This window comes from Oncorhynchus masou, chromosome 14 (genome assembly GCF_036934945.1).
Source record: "Oncorhynchus masou masou isolate Uvic2021 chromosome 14, UVic_Omas_1.1, whole genome shotgun sequence".
Taxonomy (NCBI): Eukaryota; Metazoa; Chordata; class Actinopteri; order Salmoniformes; family Salmonidae; genus Oncorhynchus; species Oncorhynchus masou.
In genome coordinates this window covers 12,853,892-12,875,196 of record NC_088225.1, presented here as the reverse complement: position 1 = coordinate 12,875,196, position 21,305 = coordinate 12,853,892, and the positions used below count along the sequence as shown (strand labels likewise).

The 21,305-nt window shown below is 44.5% G+C and overlaps 1 protein-coding gene across 6 annotated transcripts; it reads left to right on the top strand.

The window, feature by feature from the left end:
- The first annotated feature begins 3,523 nt into the window (after positions 1 to 3,523).
- Positions 3,524 to 20,109, top strand: LOC135554268 (TLC domain-containing protein 4-B-like). Of its 6 annotated transcripts, none has more exons than XM_064986461.1 (8): positions 3,524 to 3,876; positions 4,638 to 4,740; positions 5,674 to 5,826; positions 12,738 to 12,827; positions 15,936 to 15,994; positions 16,109 to 16,203; positions 16,334 to 16,407; positions 16,506 to 20,109. In XM_064986461.1, the coding sequence occupies exons 3-8, from the start codon at positions 5,681 to 5,683 to the stop codon at positions 16,840 to 16,842; spliced, it is 801 nt and encodes a 266-aa protein (XP_064842533.1). In that variant the 5' UTR covers positions 3,524 to 3,876; positions 4,638 to 4,740; positions 5,674 to 5,680; the 3' UTR covers positions 16,843 to 20,109. The 6 variants fall into 6 exon arrangements, with proteins under 6 accessions (XP_064842533.1, XP_064842532.1, XP_064842534.1 ...); XM_064986462.1 differs by lacking the exon at positions 3,524 to 3,876 and adding an exon at positions 3,890 to 4,295; XM_064986460.1 differs by lacking the exon at positions 4,638 to 4,740.
- The last annotated feature ends 1,196 nt before the right edge of the window (positions 20,110 to 21,305 follow it).

Here is a 21,305-nt window from a genome sequence, read left to right as displayed (position 1 = left end):
CAATTAGCATACATGTTCCTTATATACAGGTTTTGTGGACATTTTACTCACAATCTTGGGCTTGTCAGCACTAAGCCCCAGGTCCAAACAACTGGGCCACTTTACTAAAACTGCTAATCTAATGTCATTATGGAAGAAGTCAGCATGTTCCAGGTTAGTTTGTCCTCATTAAAATTCTATAATTGTTTCCATTTTTCTTTTACAAGTTAATTGGTACTTGCAATAATCTAAGGCTACTGATTTGCACCAGAATGAGCTAATTAAACATACATAAGCTACGAACAGAACCTTTTATATTCAGACAGTAGGCTAACGCAATTGAACATGGAGTTTGGTGTTGCATTGCTCACAAGTGACCCTTCCATTGTCTTTTCTGAACCACACACAAATCAGCTTCTTGACAAAAATGGCCATAAGAGAAAGCAGTGTTACCCATCATTCTCTTATTTTGGCTTGGTTGTTTTGTAAGTCAATTTTTTCTCATTTGTGATATATCGAGACAGTTATTTTAGAGCTATTATTATTCATGTGTATTGTTATCGGAGTTAGTTGGCAATGGGCATGTAATAATGTGTGTTTGATCTCTCCCGCTTCCTTCACACCTGCATAACCTGCATTTCTTGTCACACATCCAGACACAATTGACACAGTTGCCTTCCCACGGATCATTATGCACTAACAAAGCTTTTCAAAATTCCCTCATGTTACCTAATTATGCCTATTAAATGACCACTGACATTATGTGGTTATTTTCCATCAGCCACTAGACTGACTTATTTTACTCCTTTCCTCCCATCTCCTTTCATTCAGCCACATTGATACCCACTAACTTTCTCTCACATACTTGAGTACCATCTTCTCGCAAGATTGTGTCTATTGCAGAGGGATCTCATGGATCCTCAATTCTGTTCCTACTGGGCAAAATAACCTGTCTCTTAGTCTCTACAGTACATGCGATGCACGTTGCACTATAATTGAATGACATAAAGTACTTTAGCTGGGAGGGGCCTTTTCTTTCTCAGCTGCTGACCTCCACCACTAGATATTCCTGAAATCCAATCAAGTCTCAAACAGCTGTTTCCTCAGGCCACGGCCAAGGCTATGTATGTATGTGTTTCTGTCATAGATTTGACTCTCATCTCCTTTCTTCTTTTTCCTCAGAGACATGTTCTCCTCAGCCTGCCAATCGACAACCTTCTCCTGGGCTGGATGACAATTATCCAGGACCTCCATCCTCTTTGCCAGTGACATCACACAATCCACTCTCTATTCCCTATGCTTCCCCTGAACTTGACAGTGGTTCACTGTTTCTGTTGACACACACCCAAAGATTCAAATAGTATCTTGAAATCTACTCTGTCCTCCAGCTAGTAGTGCTTAAGATTCATTGCTTATCATTACTGAGGACACCCACAATTGGCACAGCAGTAAGGTGACACATTCACTGGATAATTTTGCTAGCATGAGCCTAGAATAGCTTCCTTAAAATAGCTACTCTCATACACATATCATTATCATGATCTAATGGATTTAGTTATGTTAAAGAAATGTATGTTTTGCGAAAATAAGAGTGACAATGTGTTTAAAGAATGTGTTACTGGCTATTTGAGTTTGATTTGATCAGAAATTAAATCTGCTTGACAGCCTTGATTGTGGTAGACACAGCAACCTCCCATCATGCACCATAAGAAAATGATTAGAATGGTTTTGACTAGATGATATTCAGCTATGGATGAAAGTGACTTTTTTGTAGCAGGTTAGTAGAATTTAAGCTGCAGGTTAAGAGAATGAGCTTAGAAGGTTAGGATAATTAGATGGAGGTTATGAAAAGGGTTAGGGTTAGCTAAAATGCTCTCCTAACCTGTTACAAAAAGTCTCTTCCGTCCATACCTGTAGCCTATCTAGTCACAACTGATAAGAATTGACCTGTTAATACTACTGCTTAGTGCTGATAGAAACATGGTAAGACAACCAGGCAGCACTTTGGTGTCAATTATCTGCCAGTTATTCTACAGGCTATGTGCACAGAGCAGGCATTCTGCATTTTAAATATAATTATAAAAACACATCCACAGTAGAAACATCTGTGGTATGACCAAAGGTCAATGCAGCAATCTGAGGAATTCACATAGTTTAGCAGAAAGCAGATGTTATGGAATAAGCCATGTACTTTACCACTGTACCATAATGGACTGTATAGCATACTGTTTTCCTCATTTAGCTAAAAGCAGCCTTTCATGGAATATGTGGCTACATGTTAGAGGCCTGCCATAAGGATTTCCTTTATCTTTCTCTAGGCATACCGATAACAGTCGGCATGGCGAAGCACTGCCCTAACATAGTTTATGTAGGGCAAGTTTTGAATGTTGCCTGCACTCATGACCATGAAACCTCAGGAAGGGAAACAATGTTTCCCTTAAATTTTAAACTGAACGTCAATAAAAACATGTGCTACTCTGTGCAATAGTTCATGACCAATAAAGTGTTAGATAACAAAAATAGCATTTGTAAAAATTCTATAACTGTTCTTACAATCCTGAAGTAGTTTTCATTTCATATTTCCATTGCATGTGATTGCATTATGTCTCCCAAGGATGTGATTTTTTTGAAGACTGAGTGGTGTTTAATCTGTTCTGATTAGCAGTTCATGTTTAGTTAATCTTTGAAGCCCTTGATTGTTAACGATAGGATTACTTTCACCTGTGTCATCTGTCTCCATCCACTCTTTCAGCACTTTACTATCTTTGTCACTCGATCTCGAGCCCAGGGCCTTCTATTTACAAGAAGGCTCTAATCTAGTTTATAATCAATGCCAAATACCTAAGTGTTAACATGGGAAGTGCAGGGAACACAGGATGTTATGGCACCTTAATTGGGGAGGATGAGCTCATGGTAATGGCTGGAGTGGAATGATTGGAATGATATCAAATACATAAATCACATGGTTTCCAGGTGTTTGATGCCATTCCATTTGCACCATTCCTGGCATTATTTGCGCCATTCCTGGCATTATTATAAGCTATCCTCCCCTTAGCAGCCTCCTGTGCTGGAGAAACCAGACAGACAACCTTGACTCAGGAGGATGACTCAGTAGGTGACAGCAGAGAGCCATACAATTACAGAAATAACCACTCCTTTCAAAATAAATTGGATTCATAATAGCTCTGTCTGTAAAACCCTTTCAGTTTCCAATTATAATAAGTAAAATACACATATGGAATACACACATGGAAATGTGCTCATGTAAAAAATGTAGCCTTGATTTAATTGGCCCATGGCAAGTGTAAAAATATGACCTAACTATTTGTGGTGTGTTATTCAATAGCTTGTCAAGCCGCCGGCAGTCCTTCGTGTTTTAGTTGTGGACATCATTCAAATGCAGGGTTCATCATAGCAACGATGCTAACTAAGCCTTCGCATGCTATTGGTAGTGGTATCAGCTGTTCCATGTCTTTGTCATTGAAGAATATAATGCTGTAATGAATGTGGCCTTTGTTTATTGTGGGTGTGGCCAAACCGAGGGGTGTGAGCTCGATGGTGGGTGATATCTGCGTGTACGCGTCACAGGTTAATGCTAGCTGTCAATTGGAAAACAAAACGTCTAACTCCAACTTTACATTTTAGGCAAAACTTGGAACTCATTGTGGCAGGGAAATTAGCCTGGAATCCGCAATTATCTAGTTACTGTAATAGGTATGCATGAATGTCGCTGCTTTCTTCGTATAGCCATTTTCACGAGGACGTACACTAGAGAGCTAGCTAGTGGGCTACTGCTAGCTAGCTGACTTGCTAAATTGGCTACATCAGAAAGTGAAAGAAGACGGCAGCTGAACCGAAGCCATACCAATTTACTCAGACCTATGCGACTGATATCAGGTAGTTATTGATCTAGCTAGCCTTTCACTTATTATTTTGTTCACAACACAGCGATACATTGAGCTAATGCACTGCAATTTGTATGTAATAAACATCTAGCTAGTGACCGCAATACGACAATGAATACGACCCTGGTTGTGGCAGTATAGCACTGTTTTCTAGTCAATAGCTGTGCTCTCACAATTCGTGTAGCTAGCTTGGTTAGTCAACTTGTGGCTAAACTGGAAAGTGTACTACTGGCGACAATGTTTCCGAAAATCGAAGGATTGTACACGTTTCTTGTCGTGCACACGTTTGCTGTGTCACGCGCCGCAGAGAACAAGGGACTGTGCTGACAAGTTACGCATGATGATGATGTAGCTCTCTGCAACCGCAAAAAAAGAGCACTACACCAGACGGGAGAAGCTGTCCATTTACCAGTTATGTTTTAATATCCTCATTATTTTAAACTCTAGGCAAGGGGAAGTAATTGTACCCATTAACCCAAGCGTTGGTGAGGGGACTTTTGTCTGTATCCCAAGATTTACGTTATTAAATTGAAAGGAAATCTCATCACTTGTCAGTTGGCCTAGAATGCCAGTCGTAATTTTACCGTCATATGAGCTGCATTTAGACTAAACAAATATTACATTCATTGTATTTTTGCACAATCTGTCTTCTAAAAACCTCTGGTATATGCATTGCAGGAGAGAGGGGACGTTTTATATTTCCACTTGAACATGGGAAATTAAACCTCTTTGTGTTGGTCGATATACCAAAAGGTCTGACAACAGCAGGAGAGTGCAGGAGAACAAGGTCAAAGTGGATGGTGGTTGTCGGTATGCAGGCCTTTCCCCTCCTAGGCAGTCAGAACCAGCTTGCCAGGTGAAGAATGCTAATGAATAATTGAAGCACATGCAGCATATGATCAGCATGCTCTGGAACAATGAGGCTTCTCTCAAACACTGCTATTTTATTGGTCAAAATGCTATCTGGATAATAGTACAAATTCCTGATTGCTTACAGAGTTAGGCCTATTCCAAGGAGAGCTGGCGTTATTGCATGGGCCACTGCAGTAGCTAAGCTACCGGTTTCCTGTGATAGTGTTGATCAGCTTGACACAATTGCCTGTCCTCACATCCATGCTCAGAGCACATGGCACTGTGGTTTGTAGTAGCCTATGTTAAACAGTGAATGTGTTTGTATCAGACTAAAGTTGCATTAGGCTGTACTGTACCAATGCTCCTTTGTACTGGAAATGTGTGTTGATTTTGACACTAGACACTGAGTGAACATGGGGTGTTCCCCATTGTCCGGCTGTTGCTCTGTGGGTCCAGTCCTATTTTCTGTACATTTAGGCCAGGAGTACTGACTTACCCTATGAGGTTCTGAGCCTGCTGGTTTTCTGTTCTTCCTGATAATTAATTGTACACACCTGGTGTCACAGGTCTCAATTCTTCCCTGACTCTTGATTGCATGCATTCACCAACAGGAACCTCTAGCTCTTTACAATCATGTTTCCTTTTAATTCTTAGCCACAATTGCACATTTAATCCCTGTGCAAAATATTTGTCTAATAATGACTGATTTATTTTCTCTCGTTTCTGCTCTTTTACAACCATCTCCTTTTCAATGGCTCTCTCCCTTGCCCTCCTGTCCCTCCTTTGCCATCCTGTTTTGCTTCCTTCCATCCTCCACTTCTCCTATTCCTTCCGGCCCCCCTCTACATTACCCCTGCCAGTCTAGGGGTATTGTGTCTTCTGTACAGTAACAGTACATGCCTCTCACCCTTCTCTCTCCTGGTGTGGTACACTGTAGGTGAGTGATGGAGACAAGAGAGTTGACTGTGGTGGCTGGCAGCTTCGTGGGGTTTCAGCTGCTCTTCTCCGTGGCCAGCCCACTGTTCTCCTCAACCTTCACCCCTGGCTACGGCCGCCTGCCCTCCACCAAGCTCACTGAGTGGAACTCCAGGTACAATACCCTTCCAACAGGCCTCTTAACAGGTTTCACATTATAGACTAGTATTGTACCGTTTCTGCTGTAACATACTTCTATCAGACATTAACCCAGGCACACTGATCTTAGGTCAGAAATAGAGGTTGTCCGATTTATCGGAATGGCCGATTTTTTTAATTAGGGCTGATTTTCAAGTTTTCATAACAATTGGTCATCTGCATTTTTGGACACCGGTTATGGCCGATTACATTGCACTCCACGAGGAGACTGCGTGGCAGGCTGACTACCTGTTATGCGAGTGCAGCAAGGAGCCAGAGTAAGTTGCTAGCTAGCATTAAACGTATCTTATAAAAAATAATCAATCATAATCACTAGTTAACTACACATGGTTGATGATATTACTAGTTTATCTAGCTTGTCCTGCGTTGCATATAATCGATGTGGTGCCTGTTAATTTATTATTGAATCACAGCCTACTTCGCCAAACGGGTGATTTAACAAGCGCAGTTGCGAAAAAAGCACTGTCATTGCACCAATGTGTACCTAACCATAAACCTCAACACCTTTCTTAAAATCAATACACAAGTATATATTTCTAAACTTGCATATTTAGTTAATATTGCCTGCAAAGATGAATTTCTTTTAACTTAGGGAAATTGTGTCACTTTTCTTGCGTGCTGTGCAAGCAGAGTCAGGGTATATGCAGCAGTTTGGGCTGCCTGGCTCGTTGCGAGCTGTGTGAAGACCAATTCTTCCTAAAAAAGATTGTAATTCATTTGCCAGAATTGTACTTAATTATGACATAACATTGAAGGTTGTGCAATGTAACAGAAATATTTCGACTTAGGGATGCAACCCATTAGATAAAATACAGAATTGTTCCTTATTTCACTGAAAGAATAAACGTTTTGTTTTTCGAGATGATAGTTTCCGAATTTTGACCATATTAATGACCTAAGGCTTGTATTTCTGTGTGTTATTATATTATAATTAAGTTTATGATTTGATAGAGCAGTCTGACTGAGCAGGGGTAGGCAGCAGCAGGCTCGTAAGCATTCATTCAAACAGCACTGTCCTGCATTTGCCAGCAGCTCTTCGCTGTGCTTCAAGCATTGCGCTGTTTATTTTTATTTTTTTATTTCACCTTTATTTAACCAGGTAGGCTAGTTGAGAACAAGTTCTCATTTGCAACTGCGTCCTGGCCAAGATAAAGCTTAGCAGTGTGAACAGACAACACAGAGTTACACATGGAGTAAACAATTAACAAGTCAATAACACAGTACAAAAAAAGGCGAGTCTATATACATTGTGTGCAAAAGGCATGAGGAGGTAGGCGAATAATTACAATTTTGCAGGTTAGCACTGGAGTGATAAATGATCAGATGGTCATGTACAGGTAGAGATACTGGTGTGCAAAAGAGCAGAAAAGTAAATAAATAAAGACAGTGTGGGGATGAGATAGGTGAAAATGGGTGGGCTATTTACATTTACATTTAAGTCATTTAGCAGACGCTCTTATCCAGAGCGACTTACAAATTGGTGAATTCACCTTCTGACATCCAGTGGAACAGCCACTTTACAATTGTGCATCTAAATCATTAAGGGGGGGGGTGAGAAGGATTACTTATCCTATCCTAGGTATTCCTTGAAGAGGTGGGGTTTCAGGTGTCTCCGGAAGGTGGTGATTGACTCCGCTGTCCTGGCGTCGTGAGGGAGTTTGTTCCACCATTGGGGGGCCAGAGCAGCGAACAGTTTTGACTGGGCTGAGCGGGAACTGTACTTCCTCAGTGGTAGGGAGGCGAGCAGGCCAGAGGTGGATTTACCAATAGATTATGAACAGCTGCAGCGATCGGTTAGCTGCTCAGATAGCACATGTTTGAAGTTGGTGAGGGAGATAAAAGTCTCCAACTTCAGGGATTTTTGCAATTCGTTCCAGTCACAGGCAGCAGAGTACTGGAACGAAAGGCGGCCAAATGAGGTGTTGGCTTTAGGGATGATCAGTGAGATACACCTGCTGGAGCGCGTGCTACGGATGGGTGTTGCCATCGTGACCAGTGAACTGAGATAAGGCGGAGCTTTACCTAGCATGGACTTGTAGATGACCTGGACTTATGACTTCAAGCCTATCAACTCCCGAGATTAGGCTGGCAATACTAAAGTACCTTTGAGAACATCCAATAGACGAAGGTATATGAAATACAAATGGTATAGAGAAAAATAGTCCTATAATAACTACAACCTAAAACTTCTTACCTGGGAATATTGAAGACGCATGTTAAAAGGAACCACCAGCTTTCATATGTTCTGAGCAAGGAATTTAAACATGAGCTTTTTTACATGGCACATATTGCACTTTTACTTTCTTCTCCAACACTTTGTTTTTGCATTATTTAAACCAAATTGAATAGGTTTCATTATTTATTTGAGACTAAATTGATTTATTGATGTATTAAGTTAAAATAAGTGTGCATCCAGTATTGTTGTAATTGTTATTATTATATATAGAGATCACCTTCTGAGTCAAAATGCAAGCCGAGAATTACCGTTCTGCTTTTTTTTTTACATTACAAAAAAAATGTACGCCAATGCAACACTGACCAATTAAAAACAGTACTGTAGCAATGAGGTTTGTGCAGTAAGCTATACAAATCTTAAAATCTAGACAGAAAATATTTACACAAGAAGCAACCTAATATCACACAGTCAACCTCTCAGTCATTTAGTAAGTTCACCATTCTGCGATTTTTCACTGTTAACATCGCACAGTGTTCAACACAATGGCTCTTTGTCATTATTTATACACTATCACCTCATATTGGTTTTGCTTGAATTGCCCAATGCGTTGTTGTTGGGCCATTTTTTTTAAATTATACTTCAGAATTTGAGGAAGGCTGTATGATCACACCGGTAATAGATCCATTGTTGCATTACTTCTGAGGCACAGCTGATTGAGAATACATTTAAATAATTAGTCTTTTATTTTACTGGGCAGATGGTGCCTGCATCTACTGGTCAGTCTCAGCGGAGGGAGAGAATAGCAGACTGAGGTTCCGCCTGTCAACATCCCTCCGCTCTCCCTTTCCTCCACTGACACTGACCAAAAAGAGACACCGTCTTCCAGCTGATGGCAACTCGAGTTGCACCGTTATTCCTGCCTCATGCACATATTCATGTTGTTACTCCTATGAACAGAGAAAGTGAACTATTAAAAGACCCAAGACGCTAATAATAACAGCAATGCAAGCCTATAGAAACACTTTCCTACTCATTCATTACTGCTGCAGTGCTTGTTGTAGCGCTGAGTGGAAATGGGAAGAACATGTGTTGTATGGCTTATAAAAGTGTTGTATACAAAGTGTTGACAGTACTGAGGGAGAACTTGTGATCTCACTCATAAAACAGCAGTTCTTTGACATATTTGTTGACAGCCTCTCTAGTCATTTGAAATCGCACAGTATCAATTTTGCTGTAGCTTTCTTTTATGGCAGTAACGAAGCAGGCAATACAGTAATCTGAGCCACCCAATTGGCCAGCGGTAGGCCTATAGTGCACTTGATTTGTTCTCCAGCCCTGCCGGGAAGGCAGAGTTTGTACCTTCAGACACATGAAGTGGTTCAACATGGCAACAGTTGAGATACTTGGCACACAGGGCAGCTGAATCGGTTGCACCTACCACCAACAGCCCGAGACAAATAAAATAGGAACACAAGGCTTTATCGTTGTTTTGTTTTTTAGAGTTCATCTCAGCCTATGCCTCCCTCCAGTCCCTCGACTTCCTGGCACTGACGGAAACATGGATCACCACAGATAACACTGCTACTCCTACTGCTCTCTCTTCGTCCGCCCACGTGTTCTCGCACACCCCGAGAGCTTCTGGTCAGCGGGGTGGTGGCACCGGGATCCTCATCTCTCCCAAGTGGTCATTCTCTCTCTCTCCCCTTACCCATCTATCTATCGCCTCCTTTGAATTCCATGCTGTCACAGTTACCAGCCCTTTCAAGCTTAACATTCTTATCATTTATCGCCCTCCAGGTTCCCTCGGAGAGTTCATCAATGAGCTTGATGCCTTGATAAGCTCCTTTCCTGAGGACGGCTCACCTCTCACAGTCCTGGGCGACTTTAACCTCCCCACGTCTACCTTTGACTCATTCCTCTCTGCCTCCTTCTTTCCACTCCTCTCCTCTTTTGACCTCACCCTCTCACCTTCCCCCCTACTCACAAGGCAGGCAATACGCTCGACCTCATCTTTACTAGATGCTGTTCTTCCACTAACCTCACTACAACTCCCCTCCAAGTCTCCGACCACTACCTTGTATCCTTTTCCCTCTCGCTCTCATCCAACACTTCCCACACTGCCCCTACTCGGATGGTATCGCGCCGTCCCAACCTTCGCTCTCTCTCCCCCGCTACTCTTTCCTCTTCCATCCTATCATCTCTTCCCTCTGCTCATACCTTCTCCAACCTTTCTCCTGACTCTGCCTCCTCAACCCTCCTCTCTTCCCTTTCTGCATCCTTTGACTCTCTATGTCCCCTATCCTCCAGGCCGGCTCGGTCCTCCCCTCCCGCTCCGTGGCTCGATGACTCATTGCGAGCTCACAGAACAGAGCTCCGGGCAGCCGAGCGGAAATGGAGGAAAACTCGCCTCCCTGCGGACCTGGCATCCTTTCACTCCCTCCTCTCTACATTTTCCTCCTCTGTCTCTGCTGCTAAAGCCACTTTCTACCACTCTAAATTCCAAGCATCTGCCTCTAACCCTAGGAAGCTCTTTGCCACCTTCTCCTCCCTCCTGAATCCCCCTCCCCCCCCCCTCCTCCCTCTCTGCAGATGACTTCTGCTCACACTGCCCTACCCTGTGCTCTGACCTCTTTCTCCCCTCTCTCTCCAGATGAAATCTCGCTTTTTGTGACGGCCGGCCGCCCAACAACCTGCCCGCTCGACCCTATCCCCTCCTCTCTCCTCCAGACCATTTCCGGGGACCTTCTCCCTTACCTCACCTCGCTCATCAACTCATCCCTGACCGCTGGCTACGTCCCTTCCGTCTTCAAGAGAGCGAGAGTTGCACCCCTTCTGAAAAAACCTACACTCGATCCCTCCGATGTCAACAACTACAGACCAGTATCCCTTCTTTCTTTTCTCTCCAAAACTCTTGAACGTGCCGTCCTTGGCCAGCTCTCCCGCTATCTCTCTCAGAATGACCTTCTTGATCCAAATCAGTCAGGTTTCAAGACTAGTCATTCAACTGAGACTGCTCTTCTCTGCATCACGGAGGCGCTCCGCACTGCTAAAGCTAACTCTCTCTCCTCTGCTCTCATCCTTCTAGACCTATCGGCTGCCTTCGATACTGTGAACCATCAGATCCTCCTCTCCACCCTCTCCGAGTTGGGCATCTCCGGCGCGGCCCACGCTTGGATTGCGTCCTACCTGACAGGTCGCTCCTACCAGGTGGCGTGGCGAGAATCTGTCTCCTCGCCACGCGCTCTCACCACTGGTGTCCCCCAGGGCTCTGTTCTAGGCCCTCTCCTATTCTCGCTATACACCAAGTCACTTGGCTCTGTCATAACCTCACATGGTCTCTCCTATCATTGCTATGCAGACGACACACAATTAATCTTCTCCTTTCCCCCTTCTGATGACCAGGTGGCGAATCGCATCTCTGCATGTCTGGCAGACATATCAGTGTGGATGACGGATCACCACCTCAAGCTGAACCTCGGCAAGACAGAGCTGCTCTTCCTCCCGGGGAAGGACTGCCCGTTCCATGATCTCGCCATCACGGTTGACAACTCCATTGTGTCCTCCTCCCAGAGCGCTAAGAACCTTGGCGTGATCCTGGACAACACCCTGTCGTTCTCAACCAACATCATGGCGGTGGCCCGTTCCTGTAGGTTCATGCTCTACAACATCCGCAGAGTACGACCCTGCCTCACACAGGAAGCGGCGCAGGTCCTAATCCAGGCACTTGTCATCTCCCGTCTGGATTACTGCAACTCGCTGTTGGCTGGGCTCCCTGCCTGTGCCATTAAACCCCTACAACTCATCCAGAACGCCGCAGCCCGTCTGGTGTTCAACCTTCCCAAGTTCTCTCACGTCACCCCGCTCCTCCGCTCTCTCCACTGGCTTCCAGTTGAAGCTCGCATCCGCTACAAGACCATGGTGCTTGCCTACGGAGCTGTGAGGGGAACGGCACCGCAGTACCTCCAGGCTCTGATCAGGCCCTACACCCAAACAAGGACACTGCGTTCATCCACCTCTGGCCTGCTCGCCTCCCTACCATTGAGGAAGTACAGTTCCCGCTCAGCCCAGTCAAAACTGTTCGCTGCTCTGGCCCCCCAATGGTGGAACAAACTCCCTCACGACGCCAGGACAGCGGAGTCAATCACCACCTTCCGGAGACACCTGAAACCCCACCTCTTCAAGGAATACCTAGGATAGGATAAGTAATCCTTCTCACCACCCCCCCCTTAATGATTTAGATGCACTATTGTAAAGTGGCTGTTCCACTGGATGTCAGAAGGTGAATTCACCAATTTGTAAGTCGCTCTGGATAAGAGCGTCTGCTAAATGACTTAAATGTAAATGTAATGTAAATGTTTTACAGAAAGGTTTGTCAATCGACTAGGAATGCCTTGGAGATCCACCAGTTGATCGCAATTCACCTGTTGGGGGGGGGGGGGGTCCTGAGCCTCGGTTCATACAGGGGTCATGCCCACTAAACACTGCTACAGGATGATTCTCCTTCAAATTAGTTTGATTGCCAAGGTTCCACATGGCCCAAATGAGGTTTCTTCATTGTGTTCTCAGTGCTATAAAGGATGTTATTGTTATGTTACTTGAACTGTTTATTAGTATTACTGCTGCCGTGGTGCTAGTCTTGCATCATTCTCTGCCATGGCGCTGACTGTCCCTGTTTCTGTGTGCTTGCCCAGATTGGTGTCCACTGTCCATGCCCTGATCGTGGGCCTCTTCTGTCTCTACATCCTGTGTTTTGATGATGCTGTCAACGCAGACCCCGTCTGGTAAGATGAACTTCATTACTGTCTGCTTTCTGTCACTCTAGCAGCCATGGCTACTAGCCTACCCCAAGAGGGTGGGAAGGATGATGCTGCCATTCCCCACTGTCAGAGAGAAATCTCGGTGGAGTCTCCAGAGGTGTAGATTCAGTGGATTTGTCCTTTCATTGTCTTTTCTATGTTCTCTCTCCTACTGCTGACTGTGATTACATCATTGTATCCTGAAAGAGAGGAATGGTAATTTCCCCCTCTCCCTTCTGTTTCTGTCTTCTACTCTCTTCACTCTCCTCTTTCTGTCTTCTACTCGTGTTTCTCTCCTTCTGTCTCTCTTCCTCTGCCAACAAGGCTCCTTTTCATAGCAAACAACATCAGCCCAGTCTTAACCCCCCCCCCCCCCCCCCTTTCTGGTGACTGTCTCCCCTGAGTCCCTCTGATCCCCAGCAGCACCCTGCGTCTCTGGCTGTCTGATCAATACAGCACTTCCCTCGCTCTCATTGTCTGTCTGTCGCTGATGTAGCGGAGAAAAGGGGAAGTGAAGGGCCAATGGGGAGGAGTCCTGCCACCCCCTTCATCTGCTCTGTGTCCACATTTAGACTACTCTCTTTTTCCTTCTTTCTTTGTTGTTCCTTTACTCTCATAGGGTTTGTTTAATAGGGGTGTAATTGTTGTACCCTCCCAGCCCAAGCCATGTTGTCTTGTTTTTTTCCTTTGTTTTGGTCTTTGTCTGTGTAGTATTGGTACTTACCTTTTGTCTCTTATGTATTTGCTTTCCTGCCCATCTCTTTTAGTTTCTTACTTTTCCTCTATTTAGACTGGTAGCCATGTTATTTTGCTAGCGCAGTAGCTAGTTCCTCTTATTGCAACACTGAATGGCGTAAGCATTAAATCCTCAGACAATCTGATTGCATTACAGCATCATTTCGACATGCCACAGACTGGCATTGTGCTGGGCTTCACAGAACTAACCGCCCACAAAACCTGCATTGTGACAGATTCAGCTTCTTGCAACGTCACTCTGGCAGTTCTGCCTGGGTTTTGTCGTCATAATCCAATCAATCCAAAGCGTTTTCCAAATCCACCTCCTTCACATCGCTTGATTGGTTTATCTGAGCTTTAAAGGTACGATGTAGGCCTCCCGGGTGGCGCAGTGGTTAAGGGCGCTGTACTGCAGTGCCAGCTGTGCCACCAGAGACTCTGGGTTCGTGCCCAGGCTCTGTCGTAACCGGCTGCGACCGGGAGGTCCGTGGGGCGACGCACAATTGGCCTAGCGTCGTCCGGGTTAGGGAGGGTTTTGCCGGTAGGGATATCCTTGTCGCATCGCGCACCAGCGACTCCTGTGGCGGGCCAGGCGCAGTGCGCGCTAACCAAGGTTGCCAGGTGCACAGTGTTTCCTCCGACACATTGGTGCGGCTGGCTTCCGGGTTGGATGCGCGCTGTGTTTTCAGAAGCAGTGCGGCTTGGTGGGGTTGTGTATTGGAGGACGCATGACTTTCGACCTTCGTCTCTCCCGAGCCTGTACGGGAGTTGTTGCTACGATAGTAGCTACTAACAATTGAATACCACGAAATTGGGGGTAAAATTCAACAACAACAAAAAACAAAAAAGTACGATGTAACCAGTGAGCGCAGAATACAGAGTTCAGAGATGTAACCCCAGGTGTGTTTACTGTAACATTAAGATCCCTTTATTGGTCAAATACACAAAAGGTCCAACTGAACTGTGACTTCCACTTTTTAACCCAACACCTCCAAACATACACATAAATATAGAGGTTTTGGAGAGGTGCAGGGGACTACCACACTGGGCGCCCGAGAACTTCCCCAGCAACAGCTCAAGTGCCTCGCTCACGGACACAACGGCAGACAATGGAATCTAGGATTTGATACCAGCAACCCTCCGGTTGCCAGCTCACTTCCCAACAGATTTTTCCCGGCAGACCCGGGATTCAAACTGGCAACCATCCGGTTGCTGGCTCGCCTCTAACCACTAGGCTACCTGCTGCCCTGCCATACCTGGATCAGTGATGGAATCTGAGAATCTTTGGACCGATCTCATCCTGGCCCCTCCTGTTGATCTGTCTGAAGTTTATCTTAGCTTTAACAGTTTCACAAGTTTATCTACGAATGGCTTTGATTCTCTATATGGTTGAATATATTATTAGGCTTATGGGTGGGCTCCAGGATGTACAGTAAACATGAGGAAGTGGAGAAAAGATTAGTTGCATATGACATTGATCGTGGCTACATGAGTGGGGTTCAGAGAGGATGTTGCACTCAGACATACCCGTTCAGGGTACGTTGAGGTAGAGGTGAAGGAGGGCGGTGTCACGTGGAGCCCCCCTCTGATCCAGAGAGCACGTCGTGGTGTGCTGTCACAGAGCCATGACCCCGCCCTCAGCAACAGGATACCTGTGATAGAGAGAGGACAAAATCAGTTCGTGTCACTTTACTGAGACACACACATTATTTTGACCACAGTCACTTAGCAGATGCTCTTGTCAAGCGCCTCTTGAACTCTAGTCGACACCCAGGCCTAGGCAGTAAATGTGGCCCATGTGATACGGTGAACTGATAACCATGGCGTTGCCCAAACCTTGTCCAAGCAACAGAGTCGTACAATCCACTCTACAGTCAAGAGAAGTGGTTCTCATTCTTACAGTATGTACTATATGCAGGCTACTGTTCACATGTACACACATCCTGACACGTATTTGTCCATGAGCACACAATCACAAGGGTACAGCAGGCAAACAGAAACACACCCTCTGTGTGTGAGCACAATGCATTTGTCAACACAGTGCTGTTTAAACTGGACCTTCCAAGGACTACGGTATGTCAGCAGTAGCAAGACTGACTCTTGACATGGCCATGAGAAAAATGTGCCTATTTGAATGCCAGAAAAAAGATTGTAGTTAGAAGTTTAATTTTTATTTAAATGAACTATCATTGGAGACCCCTGCAGTGGACTTCACTAATACAGTATGTAGAATGTTTTGTGGACCTCACTAGATTTCTGTGAAATCGTAAGTAGCTTTTGTTTCTGTTTTACTGCATTAATCTGTAATGTGGCAACTGTTATTCTGAAAGAACACTTTGTTTTGCTTTTGCTGTACAGGGGGGAGCCTGGACTAGTGAAACTTAATGTGGCCATAACGTGTGGTTATTTGCTCTATGGTGAGTCTCTCATGTTTATCCTCTTGTATAACAATAAGCCATCCACATTCCCCTGTAGACAGTAGATGAAAATAATAAACTGTGTGCTAACTACCCACTTGTTGTTCTGTGTAGACCTTGTGCTTCTGGCCACTAACTGGAGCACAATGGGGGACAGCTTTTTTGTCTGCCACCACTTGGCGGCGCTCTATGCATATGGATATGTCTTGGTGAGTCTGGGAGAAAACCATGAGGACAATGGCTAATATTAGATGGTTCTTTGTGTTGCACATTTAGTCTGTTTTTAGTTTATTTCTGCCCATGTCTGTTTGTGGTAATACGTCTTTATGCTCTCTGCAGTCTCGTGGCGTACTTCCCTATTTTGCCAACTTCCGTCTCATTTCAGAGTTATCCACACCTTTTGTGAACCAAAGGTAAGCTAGCTCCACTTTTACTATATATGAATGAATACTCCTGTTTATCAGCCCCTACCTCTCAGTGTTGATATTATTCCGTTCTCATCCATGTATAGGTGGTTCTACGAGGTGCTGAAGTACCCTCGCTCGGACCGCTTGGTTGTGGCCAACGGCATGGCCATGGCAGTGGTCTTCTTCATGGTGCGCATCTTCGTCATGCCTCCCTACTGGGCCCGGGTGTTTGCCACCTTCGGAACGGAGGCCTTTGAGCGCTTGGGCATCGGTGCTCAGGTGGCCTGGATCACATCCTGTATCGCCCTGGACATCCTCAACGCCATCTGGATGTACAAGATCGCCCGCGGCTGCTACAAGGTCATGATGGGCGCCAGCGGCAGGAAGACCAAAGAGGTCTCCCCGCTCAAGCAGAACCATGTGAATAACCACACAGACTAAGAGATACTGGCCGGAGGGGGGAGATAGACAGACTCTGTGGAAGGGAGACAGGAAGGACTTCAAGGGCTCTTATAGCCCCTGCTAGCTCCAGCCTTGCTATTATCTCCATACCTGGAAATCATGTAGCCGAATGGATTCAGGTCCTCATCAGATTCAGTCTCACAGAATGAGACTGGTCCCACACTAGCTTCTGTACCTCAGTGTTTCATCAATGGTATTGTGGTACCCTGGCTGGGTTTGGTTGGAGATGACAGAGTAGCTGTTAAGTAAACTCATTCTTGTTCACCTTCAACTTCAACCCAAACTCAGTCATCTGAAGTGCCTGTGATGGACAGGTAGAAAGCAATAAAAGAAGAAACCGTACTCTGGCTCTGTCAGAGACTCCCTCGGCCATCATCCTTTACCCTTTTCAGTTCCCTGACCCGTCCACCCAGAGGAGAGCCTCCTGCTTTGCCCACAGAATAAGTACCTGTTAGTGTGCTAGTTTGACAGACCGAGACACCGCAATGCCTCTTAATGCATTTGCTGTGGCCTCCTTTTTATGAACACCACCTACATCGCCAGCAGACTGGTCCCCCGCTCACAGCAACAGTTCAGATTGAATCACCACTGGATTTCCCAACCACAGCCTGGATGCACATCCAGGGGAAATGGAGACGGGGATGTGGGGATTGGATCCTACCGCTGCCGCCAACTCTCCGGAATCATGTTTTTCATTGGACGCTTTTGCCTCATCTCGTCCAGGGTCTGGCTGTGCTCTGTTTGGGTCTCAGTTATCCCATTTGTTCCTCCTGTTACTCAACATCAAAACCAGGAATTGACAACGCGTCTTAACTTCACTACACTCTCATAACCCTCTGTCACAGCGGAGCGGTTAAATCCATCCAGTTTGATGCTTCTGTTCTACCTCTCCCCTGCCTTTATAAAGACGGGTCAGTCCCTCCATATGAGAATAATCACAATGAGTTGTTTTCTCCTTCTGTAAAGATGTTTTAGCCTTTGAAAAGATCTCATCCATTATCTCTAGTTCAGTGGACTGGAAAGGACGTTTTCTCTGTTTCTCTGGAGATTTTCCCAGCCACTGCAGTGTAACACTACTGTTAAACAAACCCTTGTTCTAGTGTCTATCTAAGGTACCTCTGGGGATTTTAACTTCCATTTTTCTCCTCTATTTTCTGTGTTCTATTGAACTGAATTTGGAACAAGAGTGGGTCCCTTTAGGGGGGGAAGCATCCTCCTGTTTTAGGTGCTGTTCTGCCTACAGAGTGGCAGCCATAGGAATGCTGGAAATGTGATGTTCCCAATCGTTTCTATAGATATTCATTTAAGATCAATTATGAATGACCTATCTGACAAGAACAGCCATACGCTGGCAATGTTGTACTATATGTGTAACCATGTAAAGTCCTACTGTATTACTCAGTTGGAAATCGTCCTTTCAAATCAAGTTGATTGGATTGATTCAAATCACTGAGAGCCTGTTAAGGAAACGTTGGATTATGATGATTTATACTCCAGTTTGGATCACTAAACAGGATAAATATGAATTGCATTAATCAATGGGTTCCTCTGCACTTCATTTTAATCCGTGTATTTTATGTTTTTCACCCAGCTGTATTGAGTGCATGTTAAGTGTTTTTTGTTTTCTGTCCTCCTCCTGTCCCTAAAGCGTTGACGTCGTTTGGGACGGGGTCTGAAATGTTTGACTTTTCACTGTGGAATTAAAGCACACTCCCCATGGTGGAGCAATAACCTTTTGAGACCCTCCATGTACCACCTAGGAGGGTTGTATTGTCGTGCCTTTACGCAAACAGGAAATCTTAATGCAGTCCGGTCGAGATTAGCATGACATTTTAATGTAAAACTGCTGTTTTTCCTCTTTTTGTTCTCGCTATTGTAATCTCTTCTCTCTATGGATACTGTTGTGTATATATTTTTGTACCCTGCACAATAATGAATCCAGACCAGTATTCTCCAAAGTTGACCCCTCTGTAGGGGCCTGCTTGTTTTTCTTCTGAATACGGGAGCAGGTCTCGATATGAATGTTGTGGTGGTTCTAGTGACATTAGGAGGAGTGGGAAGTGGCCTAGAGGCTGCTGGTTATGACCAGAATGAAGATGAGATTGGAAATGTAATTATTGTCATGTAGTTATTCAGCTACTTCAGCTCGGTTGAGAAGCTAGTGAGATTCAGCTCACTCTTCTCACCCAGTCCTCCAATACTTCAAGCTGTGAATAGAGCAACATGTTTATCATTCATCAGTCAAGAAAACAATATTTTCAACTGAGTACATGTGCAGCCTGATGATGAGATTTCTGGTGCGCCAGTAGGCTGTGGTGCGCATTTAAGTCTGCTTCGGATGCCTGTGAGAGAGGTTGTACTTCTGCACAATGTCCAAAGTTTGTATAAACTATTAATTGGATGTTTAGTGTTTCACTGGCTTCAGTGTGTCTGTGGTGTGTTGAATTGCAATGTAGACCTCTGGGTGATTTAAAATAGTCAAAGTTTTGGTTTTTGGAAATGAGGAAGTGACACGGCGGTTTCTGTAACATCATGCCCGAGTGCACTTGTGTCCGCAAGAAATAACCGTGTGGCCTTCTATCCCTTTTGGAAGGCTAACATTGTGTATTAAGAGGGTCTCAGGCCCTGGTGAGAAATGAGGACATGTTGTAGCTCCTGGAAGAACTGGTAGAACCGTTGCATTTATTTCAGCTGCATTTCATCTCTTGTGTAAAGGTTGAACTTAGCAGCGTCTCAAGACTTTTAGCCATTTGATACTAAATGCAATGGATTAGCCAGTAAATAACCTTTGACTGAATCCATGAATTCTTGCCCCAGCTTTTTGTGGACCCTCTCGGATAGTCCTGCTTCACCTGTGGAGCAGATCTGTAGACCGCAGCAGTCGCATCCTTTAAGTCACAAGTAGGTGCGGAGATGGAACAAATTAAGTCAAGAAAATAACGAATATAACTGATAGTGATGAAACGAGTGAACATGAACTAATGAGGAGAAAATCATAGATCAAATGTTGCCAGTGGGTTTTTGGTTGTTTTTTTATTATTTTAATGCAATGACATTTATTGTTACATTATTTTCTGAATATTTTAATGTGAAAAGAATACACAGGCCTTAGGGTCCCTGTCTCAACACCATGTGATTTAGATTGTCTGTCTACAATGACCACTACTAATGATGTCGTTGTAGCACTGAAAGTTCAGAATTACTTGAAAGTTTTGCTCTTCAATAAATTTGAAGACAGAAAAAAGATTTGTCTCAATCGCTGCTTTTTGGCTTCAGATTAACAATTCAAACACCATTGCCATTCAGGTATTTTGTTTACACTGGTGCACACAAACAGATAATTTCATGAAAATACTGCATGTTGGATGCATCGTAGTCAGAATGGGTACAGCAGTGTTGGATGGTTCTAAGCCTTCTAAGGTATGTCTGGATCAGTCCAATCTAGCTAGTCCATAACATTTTAATTGTTACATGCTTCGTAAACAACAGGTGTAGACTAACAGTGAAATGCTTAGATATGTACATATGGGTAGGGCTACTGAGTGGCGCAGTGGTCTAAGGCACTGCATCTCAGTACTAGAGGCGTCACTACAGACACCCTGGTTCGAATCCAGGCTGTATCACAACCGTCCATGATTGGGAGTCCCATAGGGCGGTGCACAATTGTCTTACGGGTTTGGCCGTCATTGTAAATAAGAATTTGTTCTTAACTGACTTGCATAGTTAAATAAAGGTTACATAAAAAAATGGAAAAGGGATAGTGACTAGGCAACAGGATATATAATAGTTACCTGTGTGAGAGGGTGCCAGCTACCGCTCCTCTTCTGCCCATTCTAGAGGAGTTAGAGAGAAAGAAGCATCTGAACCACTGTTTGGCTCTGATTGAATCCAGCTCTACTGTGTGCGCCGGTCAAGGGGCTGGGTCACAGACTGGGCCTGGAGAAAGTTACCAAACATGGTCACATGAGACTCAATGAAAGTCTCTTCTGCTACACACACACACTATGTCACCTACACTAGTACACAACATAAATGCACAGACGTCAGTGCTTGTAATGTTTTTGTAGTCTGACTGAATCTGCAAATCTGTTGTTGCTCCTTGGATCACAAATCTGTCTGTTTACTGTAAGTGGATAGTGTATTTAAACACAGATCTGATCGTTTAGGTCTGTAAGTATTGGTGAAATCTCCTTTTACATTTTTACATAGCATCTTAACGCTTTCAGCAGTTGCATTCAAGCTCCCCATGTCTTTGGCCAGCACTATTGAGCAACATAGCAACTAACAAAGGCAGTATTGGGATGTTTGAGGAGGTATTTGTGCAGAAAGCTTTCCCAGCCTTAAAAACAACTACTCTGAAATCAACATTCCAGACTTCTGAGAGGCTATTAAAAGTAACAGATTTTTTACAAGGTACTTGAAACCCTTGACAATTCAGTGGG